Source organism: Megalobrama amblycephala, linkage group LG1, assembly GCF_018812025.1.
Source record: "Megalobrama amblycephala isolate DHTTF-2021 linkage group LG1, ASM1881202v1, whole genome shotgun sequence".
In the NCBI taxonomy this organism is placed as follows: domain Eukaryota; kingdom Metazoa; phylum Chordata; class Actinopteri; order Cypriniformes; family Xenocyprididae; genus Megalobrama; species Megalobrama amblycephala.
The window spans coordinates 31,848,485-31,860,621 of record NC_063044.1 but is presented as its reverse complement, the minus strand read 5'-3'; the positions used below and the strand labels follow the sequence as shown (position 1 = coordinate 31,860,621).

The window sequence follows — 12,137 nt, the reverse complement described above, 5'->3', positions numbered from 1 at the left end:
CCGTCATGCCTTTACAGTTCATATGCAGCACGCGCAATTGTTCGTTCACATATGGTGTGTTTGCAGTGCGCAATTCATTACTTTATTACTTGATATAAAGTAATACTTTTGAACTTTGTCAAAAAGAATTTTGTTTTTTCACCTCAATGAAGAGACGAGTGCTATCTTTACATCTCCCCTCCCTAAATGCCAGGTAATGTGCCCATTTCCTTGCTTTACCCGAGGCAAAAAAGCCATGTTGACTGTGTAACAGAGACTTTAAATTATAGGTATATGGTGAAATTACTAGTTTTTCGCGTCAATACGTGTTTATTTTAATGCGAACAGTGCACTATCGTTTTAATTCAGCACGGTGCAGCTCAGCAAAAATAACTGTGCCTGTAAATGATCACTGCACGGTACGCTTGTGGAACGCCATGTGCTGGACGCTCTAATCCGTTAATATGGGCACGGAAAAAATACACACCACAAACAGAGTAACGTTAGGCCTATGTGTGAAACAGGCGTTCGTGCGTGTGCGCCATTGCACACAACGTTTGTATAATTTAACCACCTCCGGTGGGGGGTATAGTAGGGGTCGCGAGTCACTGGCATCGTTATTTTGGGGGTCGTGGGCTGAAAAGTTTGGGAACCCCTGTTCTAGGGCACCTTTAAGAAAAATTACAAATGTTTATAAGTATTGGTGTTTATATTAATGTTGTATATGAGTGATAGTAAATAAGTCAAAGTGCTATTATCATTGTGTTCTCAAAATGCTTCTTGCAGACCATGTATCCTCCTTTCTGAAGTTATTTTCTTGTTGTTTTCAGAGAAAGGTCTGCTGACCTGAAATAAGCCCCATTTCCACCAAAATTACCCAGAACAATTTCCCCCCAGACCTGTTGTTGTCTGCGTTTCCATTGCGATCTAAAGTACTAGTCTGGTGACGCAGGATTGCGCAAAGCTTTCCAGTTCCCGCTGGATTTCGTCCTCCACATATAAGCTTCATAAAGCCTGAACCTCGTTGTCGGTCCATTGGTCATAGTTTTTAAACTCCATTGTTGATTCGAATAGCAAACAACTGTTACTGCAAACACTGCAACAGACTTTTAAAAATGGTGGTTGAAATAAAATGCTGCGTGGTGTCAACCAACCAGCATGTTCAACACCCAAGTCCCACCCCAGAAAGATCCTGAACTTGAAAAAGTTCTACCTAGCAAGCAGGGACTTTCTGAGGGGAAAATTTTATCCAGAACTTCATTTAGATCCTGGTCCTTGCAGTCAAAACACACCGAGTACCACTCCAAAGTCCCTAGTTCCTGAGAAAGGTTCTGCGGTGGAAACGAGGCTATAGTGTATCCTTACTCTTTGCCTTCAGTAAAGAAATTCATGAGAGTTGATTAAAGTTGTGTGCTGTGGATTTTTGGTTGCAAAATAATTAAAATCTTAAAGCTGCAGTCCGCAACTTTTTTTGGTTAAAAATTATCCAAAATCAACAAGTACATAACCAGCCAGTGTTCAAAACTATCTAATTATCTTGTCTCGATTCACAACAGTAAGCTTGCAATAATGTTTTATAATAAGAGCGACATGGCGGATTTCTGCGGGAAATTCAAGCATGCAGCAGTTCCTCTGTGCGTCATTATATCACGTCCGTAAACAAAGGAAGGAGTTCAGGCCAATCGGTTTTATCACGTGAGGACGCTGCCGGTAGAGGCACATTTATAGCCTGTTCTCACAGCAGCTGAAATAATTAAACTTATTTTGATGGCGGATTGTAATCCAGAAAGATCCAAATGACAATCATCACTGACAACTGGAGATTCAGCCGTAGTCAAAAAGCAAAAGACTTGGACTGTGGAGTGACTACAGACATTGAAATCTACAGGTAACACTACACACTAAATACACATAGTCACGCAGTGCTGATGTTGTTAACAATAACAATTTGAGAACAATATAACAGTAATAATAATTTGCACGGTTTGGCATGATCAGAGCTAAACGATCGTTAGATTTAATCATCATTGCAGCACGATTTATTGTAGGCCTAATGCTTTTTTCCTCAGTTGGTCAAAACAAAAGTGGCAAACATGTTACTTACTTGTTCAGATTATATTTTCCAGTGAAATTCTTATATTGGTCATACTTTCAAGATGTAGGATCTGTGATTCTGAAGTTCAGTATCCACACCGTGCGGTGACTGACAGCAAGCATTAGATTCATCCGCGCTGACGAGCCTTGCCGACGCACAACGCACATACAGATAACTGTTCCGCATTTGACTGCAATCGCATGTTTCAAACAGAGATGGCGACAAAGAGGAAAAACAGCAGCTTTAATATATTCTTATTAAAATCTTATATTAATCTTTATATATATATATATATATATATATATATATATATATATATATATATATATATATATATATAAAACCTTTATTCATTACAAACACTAAATCAATCATTAGGCATAAACAGCAGTCATAAATCATTACAATTCAAGTCTAATTTATTTGTTGATACTTGGAAGCCATAGAAAGAACATCTTTTCAGAAAGAGCATTTTCCATTAAACAACATAAAATATAATACAATATTTAAACTGCAAAAAATAATTTTCCCACAGAATTAAGATTATTTTACAGATATGTTTGCTTGTTTGCCCCCAGGAATGGAGACTTAATTAAATGAATGAATGAAAGAGTTGTGGGTAAAATCTCTCTAAAATCTATTCTGGTTCATCAACACAGTTTCACTGATGATCCAGAACCAACCCAAAACCCAGGATAGAGCGGCTGAGTGAATGTGGTCTGGACTGTGTGGATGAGGTTCATTGTGTCAGAGACGCTGTAGAAGGACAGAGTTCCTGCACTGTGATCCACATACACTCCTATTCTACTGCTGACAGACTTTACAGGGAGATCCGTGCGTATGTTATTGTGCCAGAATGAATATCTGGAGGAAGAGCAGTACAAACTCCAGGAATGGTCATTATATCCAAACCAACACTCACTTAGTCCCTTCCTACTGATGCTCTTATATGATACCGACATATACACACTCCCACTCCACTTAATCTCCCAGTAACAACATCCACACACACTCTCTCTACACAACGCCTGCCACCTTGGATCAAATCTGTCTGGATGATCAGGATACAACTGCTCTGTGCCAGTGTTATTAATCACTCTTTTACTCTTAGACAGACTGAGAAGTTTATTCACTGTGTTCAGATCCACAGTGAGCTGATGGGAATCTGATGGAAAGAAAACAGGAATTATGAATCTGTCTGATTTATTTTAATGTAGCTGAACTCTTCATGTTCAATGTATCATCGGTGTCTCAGTACAGATGACCAGATATTCTGTGCAAATCATCATTTACATGATCAATTATAAAACTCTTCTATCATAATTTATTTCACCTTCTACAGGAAGAACATGAAGTGAGTTTTTCTGCTTGTTTTCTTAGTGACTTACACTGTAGGAAGTTGTTCCTGGTCCTGGGAACAATGTTGGTAAAAGTGACTGTGGAAATCAACAGATATGAAGAGTGTGATTATCATGTCATTTCTAATATGATGATCTATATGACATGAGATGATGGAGGATCATTTCTGAGAGCAGATGAATCTTCAGGACTTTACCTCTGTCAGAGATCTTCTTGATCTCCTCTTTGCAGAAATCCTTTAGTTTGTCTCTCAGCTGATGGACAGATTCTCTCATGTCATCAAAAGAGAAGACAGAACTGAAGGGATCGTCAGGTTCATCTGTAGATTCAGGAGGTGCTGAGAGAGACTGGAAACTCTACAGAAAACACAAATCAAAACTCATCAGCTCCACACTTCAGCCAATAACCTGCTCTATATCAGATCTCTGCAGCTCTTGTTGATCTTTAGTTACTCACCTCAATCCAGCACTTTCACAGCATCAGCTATATTATTCTTATTATTCTCATTATCCATTATTCTTTAAAAATAAAGTCTACTCGAAGGCTGGTGTGAGATTGGTGGTCGAAATTACTATTGGGGTAATTTGAAATGGGACTAAATGTTTAGGCTTCTCCCAAACTTGCGTTTGGAACTTCATTAAATGTAACAGAGCATATCAGTGGTGTCACATTCAGGGCTGTTTCTAGGCACAGGTGAACTAGCCTTTTGTCTAGGTCCCCACCAGCTGGAGGGGATGCCAATGAGCACCTTAATGCTCACATTACCATGGTAACATAATCGCACTGCACTGTAGCAAACATTCAACACATACTAAGTCCTTTTAAGCTCAATATTAGCATAAGACAGACACGATTTTTTTTTTTTTTTTAAATGTATTAGAACAGTGGTTCTCAGACTTTTTTGGTCATGCCCCCCAAGAACATCAGTACAAAATCTGAAAAACACCTGCAATAGTTTCACTTTGTTATGCCGATGAATCATAACCAAAAAAATCTAAATATTTCAGTGATGCTCTGTAGCTTTTTTGACAGCGCATCACAGGCTCAGCTCGTACGTCTTCTCGCCGGAACACGGCAGTGGAACAGCACGTTCACAATAGCAACTTGATTCCGTCCGCTGAAGAGGTGCTTTTCTATTGCTGATGAACTTCTATGTCAGGCTCGTTGAGACGGTGACAAGTCAACGGTCTGAAAAAGAATGATTCAGTGGAATTGCTGTTTGGTGCAGCTTTATAAAGGCAGCTACCTCCAGCAGCTATTCACGGACTTGACCACTGTTGCGAAGGCTGTTTTTTCTTTTTCTGCTGATCTACCATGCCCCCCTGCAGTACCTCTGTGACCCCCCTGGGGGGCGTGCCCCACACTTTGAAAACCACTGTATTAGAAAGACTGCGGTCATAAATCCAAATATTTAGTGTTTTGAAATTATACATAGTTCAGTCATGAAACTCTAGAGGGCGCAGGCTGATGGGACTGTAATGCAAATGGCTGGTTACATTCACTAGCAGTTTGCAGCGTGCTTCAGAGTTCCTTTAACCCTTTCGCACGTAAGTTTTAAATATTCTGGCTGACCCCCCAGCGTGAGTTTTTTGAAGCGACCGTTATTTAGAACGTATCACTTTATGGTTTCCATGGTGACGCGTCATTGCTTGTTATGTGACACACCGCAGCACTGTATGAATGATAATCTGCTTTCATTTAATTTTTCCTTTGTTATTCAAAATATTCACAAATTTGTTGACTATAGCATGAAATATCTAATATTCCGATTGACAAATATGTGCAAGTGGATGTGTTTTGCAGTTTAAACACCTTTATAACGATCATGTTAGTTGAGCCATATGCGCGATGGGCGCCGCCATGTTAGTTTGCGCCGCACAGAGAATCGGATCTGTTGGATTTACAACCCGTGAATTTATCCACTTCTCCCGAAATACATGAAAGTAAGTGAGTCGGTGAACTGGGGAAGAATAGAGTAAGCTTTAAAGTTACTTTCACAATGTGTATCTGATATGAATAAAACGTGTCGTCTAATTATAATGGAAAGTGTTGTTATTTCCGCTTCTATAGACACCATTGTGTATTTTACAAACTCTAAATATATTGTTTTGTTAGTACTCGTGTGTATTTAAATGTCTGAAATCTACAATAAACATTATTTGGTTGAAAACACTGCATATATGTAATATATGAAAAGCGCTGCGCGTCCGCCAGCCACAGGGCGCACACACATTTGAATTTGGCAGTTGATCACGCAATGCACTGAACGTTCTAATCACACCGGTGTGATCGTACGCTCCTGGGGCCAGACAAGACTGATCACACCGGTGTGATCGTATGTGTTAAAGGGTTAAAACCCTCCACCTTCCCCAGCTCCACCTGTATAGATCTGCTATGGGTTATTGATATATGCTATTTGTGCAGCAGAACTATGTCTTACTCGCAGCAACGTATCGGCGTATGTATTGGCAGTAGCAAGTTCCTGTACTTGCTCTGCAGCAGCAGCAATAATCTACAACAGCAGCAATTCAGCGGTAGCATAGCAGATCTAATCCGCCAAGACCAAATACATTAACACTGTCATATCCATTACCATGCTAACAATCTTCCAAGAGTTGTCATGATTGAAATATATTTAAAAAATGAATTACAGCAACAGCAAAATAACACAAGTGGCATCGATCAAAAAAAAAAAAAAAAAAACTTTTGTCCAGAAAACATGAAAGTAATTCATTTACATGTGGAAGTAAAATCTAAAATTTAGTAATATACCAACATCTATCTCATGAAATATTTCAAATCATATAAATCCTGATTAAATGCCTCAATCACCATCTTAGCTGTGTTATATCAAGTAAATTGGACTCTAAAAGTACTGGGAATGTCATTAAAGCCTTTGTTTTATTCACAAAATTAAGTGCAAAATCTGCTAAATTCATATTTGTGTGATGAAAAGGCATTAATATGTGATATTTTTGGTTGTTCATTTTTTTGTAATCATTAATTTCATTTACTTAGAATATGTAGTAGTATTACTAAACAATAATTTAATATATGCTTGGCTAATTTAACTTTTAATAAAGCACTTTGTTTTATTGAAAAAATAATAGATTACTGTTGCATTATTAAAAGTGAAGAAACAATACTGTACACACACACACACACACACACACACACATACACAGATAATCACTTCAGTTACCAGCTCATTCTGCTCACATGAAATGTTTCTCTGGGGATCATGCTCAAGTCTACTTCTAGATCTGTTACCTGCAGGAAATGGATGTGATGGTGTGTGTGTGAAAGCTGCTCCAGCTCAGCATCTCTCCTCTTCAGATCATTGATCTCCTTCTCCACTCGCTTCAGTCGTCCTTTAGCTTGACTCACTGCAGCCTTTTCCTGATCTCTGATCAGCTGTGTGACCTCAGAGCGGCTTCTCTCAATGGAGCGGATGAGCTCAGTAAAGATCCTCTCACTGTCCTTCACTGCTGTCTGTGCAGAGCGCTGTTAAGACACACATCACAATCACACAGTGGCTTCAGCGGGACTTACAGAGTCCAAACTGAGACGTCTCAAACTTCTCTTCTTCTCCAGACTCACCTTATGAGACTCCACAGCCTTTCTCAGCTGCTGAAGATCTTTCTGTCTCTGCTGGATTCTCTGACGGATCTTCATCTGCGTCTCCTTCAGCTGTTTCTGGAGGACAAACCAATAACAGGAAAAGTCAGATTATACTCTTGTCACCGAATCATCATGTGACAAAAAATCTTGTTGTTAAAGGTGCCCTAGAATTAAAAATTGAATTTATCTTGGCATAGTTAAATAACAAGAGTTCAGTACATGGAAATGACATACAGTGAATTTCAAACTCCATTGTTTCCTCCTTCTTATATAAATCTCATTTGTTTAAAAGACCTCCGAAGAACAGGCGAATCTCAACATAACACCGACTGTTACGTAACAGTCGGGGTGTACGCCCCCAATATTTGCATATGCCAGCCCATGTTCCCAACATTATGAAAGGCATTAGACAAGGGCAGGCAGTAACGTCTGGAGCAGCACAGCCGAATCATCAGACTAGGTAAGCAAGCAAGAACAATAGCGAAAAATGGCAGATGGAGCGATAATAACTGACATGATCCATGATTACATGATATTTTTAGTGATATTTGTAAATTGGTTAAAGTTACCATTGTTTCTTACTGTATTCACGGAGACAAGAGCCATCGTTATTTTCATTTTTAAACACTTGCAGTCTGTATAATTCATAAACACAACTTCATTCTTTATAAATCTCTCCAACAGTGTGTAATGTTAGCTTTAGCCACGGAGCATAGCCTCAAACTCACTCAGAATCAAATGTAAACATCCATATGGTATCATAACAAAGTGGAAGCAATTGGGAACAACAGCAACTCAGCCACGAAGTGGTAGGCACGTAAAATCACAGAGCGGGGTCAGCGCATGCTGAGGCACACAGTGCGTAGAAGTTGCTTACTTTCTGCAGCTACAGACCTCCAAACTTTGTGTGGGCTTCAGATTAGCTCAAGAACAGTGCGTAGAGAGCTTCATAGTATGGATTTTCATGGCCGAGCAGCTGCATCCAAGCCTTACATCATCAAGTGCAATGCAAAGCGTCGAGTGGTGTAAAGCACACCGCCACTGGACTCTAGAGCAGTGGAGACATGTTCTCTGGAGTGCTGAATCATGCGTCTTTGACTGGCAATCCGATGGACGGTTGTCAGGAGAACAATACTTGCCTAACTGCATTGTGCCAAGTGTAAAGTTTGGTGGAGGGGCATTATGGTGTGGGGCTGTTTTTCAGGGGTTGGGCTTGGCCTCTTAGTTCCAGGGAAAGGAACTCTTAACGCTTCAGCATACCAAGACATTTTGGACAATTTCATGCTCCCAACTTTGTGGGAACAGTTTGGGGATGGGCCCTTCCTGTTCCAACAAGACTGCGCACCAGTGCACAAAGCAAGGTCCATAAAGACATGGATGAGCGAGTTTGGTGAGGAGAAACTTGACTGGCCTGACTCAACTGGAGTCCTGACCTCAACCTGATAGAACACATTTGGGATGAATTAGAGTGGAGACTGCGGGCCAGACCTTCTTGGCAACATCAGTGCCTGACCTCACAAATGCGCTTCTAGAAAAATTGTCAAAAATTCCCATAAACACACTCCTAAACCTTGTGGAAAGCCTTCCCAGAAAAGCTGAAGATGTTATAGCTGCAAAGGGTGGGCCAACTCCATATTAAAAAGTGCTGTAGTACTCCAGTCCAGACTCGAGATGTTTTTCTGTTGTCTCAGACTTGTCTCGGGCTTGTTGGTATTTGCACTCAGACTTGGTCATTGGTCTCGCCAAAAGTTCTAGTTGGTCTCAACCGAGTCCAGCAGTCTTTCCAATTCAGAGACGATCCGTTGTTACCAGCGGCTCTGCACAGGCAATAACGTCAGTCGCGCGCTCTTACTCTCTTCGACGGTGAAGTGATACACACCCACGCGAGCGCCTCCTCTCTCTCACTTGTCTCATTCGCTCCGGTTTCCGCAGGTTTCGCACTCACACCAAAAGCGCTCGCACCACTGATCTATATTAGTGGAGCGAACAAGCCACACTCAGTCACAAACAGAGACAGAAGTCAAACAGAGTCACAGTACCAAAATGAGTGACTAACTGTGCTTAAAAGGTCAAATACATACAAAACTATTTCAAAATGCCCATCTTGGCAATTATTCAGATACAGTCAGTTTTGGATCGCTAAATAGCTAAGAAATAGAACATGTGTTGTGTGACAGTATTGGGTCCTTTCAAAACTCTTAAAGGGACAGCAGTCCAATATTCCTGCTGCTGTCTGTCATGTTATTTAAAGAACAAAAGACAAAAAAAATCACTTTCTCCTCTTGACTGAATACGTTTCATAACTTTAATGGTAAGAATAAATCTGTATTTAATATTTACAATACAGAATACAGAAATTAAGGTAACCAATGTAAAATAACACTGGATGTGTTATTTTACATTTGATTACTTTAATTTCTGTAGTATTTCTTACCAGAATAAAAAACTACTTAACCTGAAAAGCTTTCTATTCTATTACATTTATTTGTGCTGTTGTTTGCAATTTTTTTAATTTGTTCTTATTTTATTACTGAGTTTTAATTTTTTTTTTAAGAAAACAAAAATTTTATGTTGAAGAAAAGTAGAATTTTGAATGCTGTCAATTATAGTTCTTAGAAAGAAAATAGGAATCGGCCAAGAAAATTGCAATCGGTGCATCTCTGGTTCCAACAAAATCCACAGCAGAATTGCGACTTATATCGATGTTTTGTGAACGAATCTGTGGCTGTGAAAAAAACATGAGAGTCAATGATTCAAATATCCTTTCAAAAATACCGCATCTTGCTTCGTTACTGAATGAATGAATGAATGAATGACTCAATGACTCACTCATTAAAACAGTGACTTACCACCACCTACTGGTGGTTTTAGTTTAATATTTAAAAGTATCACTTGTTTTAACATCATTGCTTATTTCTCTTTTGGACATTTTTAATTTAAAACATTATTTATTTTATAAAGGTATTTATAAAGGTAAAAAAATAAGCACTTTAATGCACAATCAGTTTAATGGGGAAAATATTGTCTCTTAATGGAAAAGGTGTGACTGCAGCAGTCTAAGTGGAAGAGAGGGGGTACGCAGAAGAATGTTAAATGCCTCGGGGTACGTGACTAAAATGTTTGGAAACCACAGCTGAAGTGAATTTAAAAACAAGCAGGCAGCTATGCATACTTTAGTCATTGTCATTGCAAAAAACACCACTGGTTTATTGTTTTAGTTACTTTGTAGGCCTACTATGGATTCTTTAGGACTATAGATTCTTTAAGTAATAAGTTCAAGAATGGGAACATGTCTTTTTTTTTTTTTTTTTTTTTTTTGGTGACACCTATGTTGCTTGTTATTTTTTTTTACATTTTCCATTGGTAGCCCAAAATGTGATTGTTACACTATAATAAAAAGACTGAAAATGTGAAGTTGCACTTCAGCTTTATGTAACTTTGGTGAAATTGCTTTACCTAAATTAAATAAAATGGCCTTATTTGATCCTACATTGTTGCTACTCTGCACATGCCTTTTGATCATTACAAATAATAATGCAAAATGATTATCTTAGAATAGAACATATGCTGTCTCTCGCATCACATAAATTATTAATAGTTATGTGAAGAGGATTCCTTTTTTTTTCTGTCTCTGTCTCGACTGTCTCATTTGGACTCGGTCTTGACTTGGACTCAAACCTCTTTGAACTCTGTCTTGACTCGGTCTGAACTAGTCCTGGACTTGTCTTGGACTCGACAAAGGTGGACTTGACTACAGCCCTAATATTAAACCCTACAGATTAAGAATGGGATGTAATTAAAGTTCATGTGCACGTAAAGGCAGGCGTCCCAAAACCTTTGGCAATATAGTGTATGTTTACGGTGCATTTTCAGTATATTTTCTGTTAAGTTCAAATGTGGAGTACAAATACGCTCAGCAGTGAAAGTCCACTTGCAGCTACTGTTCACGTCTGCTAACATCTGCAGTTTGAATGATGTTACCTGATCATATGGGTCAGCATTATTTCATCAATGTCTACTTTAACGTTCATACCTGTTTCTCTGTCCTCTGTGCTGCAACTGATAGAGTGTCGTGGTTTTTATGTTCATCCATCATACACAGCATACATATACAACTCCTGTCAGTGCAACAGAAAACCTCGAGGAGTTTATCATGTTTATGGCAGATCATGTCCTGCAGTCGTCCAGTGGCATCGATCACTTTGTGTGGTTTATGAGAGTGATATTCCTCATGACGGTCAAAATGAGTTTGACAGAAAGACTCCAGACACACCAGACAGGACTTGACGGCTTTGTATTTTCTTCCAGTACAGACGTCACACTGCACATCTCCAGCTTCAGCGTAACAGTCAGCAGGAAGTTTAGTCTTCTTCAGTTTCTCCACCATTTCAGCCAGAATGGTGTTTTTACCTAAAGCAGGTCTTGGACTGAAGGTCTGTCTGCATTGAGGACAGCTATAGACTCTCTTCTCATCCTCCAGATCCCAGAAGCTTGTAATACAGCTCTTACAGTAACTGTGTCCGCAGGTAATGGTCACTGGATCCTTCAGGAGATCCAGGCACACTGGACAAGGGAACTCATCCTGAGAAAATCTGGCTTCTGCCATTTTACTGCATGAATACAGAGACAGACACACAAAAGCTCATCTGCACTTCAGTTTCTGTTTCTCTGAACTCATGTGATTCCTGTTTCCTGCTTCTGTGTTTCGGTCTGTAAAGTCTGTAAAGTCAAAGATCATAAAATGTCCACTAGATGTCAGTATCAGACAGACACTCAAAGAATATAACTGACGGAGAATCAGGACAACATCAATAATAACTGCATCCTAATTATCACATCTATGCAGTGCTGTAAGCAATGTTGTTCCATGATTTAAATTATACTAGAAAAACTGTTTGCCTTTATTTAAACAGTATTGGACTAGAATTATCTACAGAATGTCAATTGTATGACTGTGTCCTCAGATGAACATTACTGTGCATGTTTAAGATTTTTTTTTTTTTTTTTTTTTTTTTTCAGTGGACGACCTCTCTTGGCAACATAAAAAGACATAAAAAGACACACATAAATATACATATAATTA

At 39.1% G+C, this 12,137-nt stretch overlaps 1 protein-coding gene across 1 annotated transcript; it reads right to left on the bottom strand.

Moving 5' to 3' along the window:
• Positions 1-2,468: 2,468 nt before the first annotated feature.
• On the bottom strand, positions 2,469-11,758 carry LOC125267763 (tripartite motif-containing protein 16-like). Its single transcript, XM_048189697.1, has 6 exons — positions 11,088-11,758; positions 7,034-7,129; positions 6,704-6,937; positions 3,630-3,789; positions 3,463-3,510; positions 2,469-3,239 (listed from the first exon to the last, which is right to left on the bottom strand). The coding sequence occupies exons 1-6, from the start codon at positions 11,658-11,660 to the stop codon at positions 2,725-2,727; spliced, it is 1,626 nt and encodes a 541-aa protein (XP_048045654.1). The 5' UTR covers positions 11,661-11,758; the 3' UTR covers positions 2,469-2,724.
• Between the last annotated feature and the right edge of the window lie 379 nt (positions 11,759-12,137).

Excerpts from the sequence above, each read along its gene's own strand:
- LOC125267763 (XM_048189697.1), bottom strand. The coding sequence starts at position 11,660 with ATGGCAGAAGCCAGATTTTCTCAGGATGAGTTCCCTTGTCCAGTGTGC. Across the intron at positions 3,790-6,703 it reads ATCACATCCATTTCCTGCAG|AGTTTCCAGTCTCTCTCAGC; the intron begins GTAACAGATCTA and ends TGTTTTCTGTAG. Across the intron at positions 3,240-3,462 it reads CAGGAACAACTTCCTACAGT|ATTCCCATCAGCTCACTGTG; the intron begins GTAAGTCACTAA and ends TCTTTCCATCAG.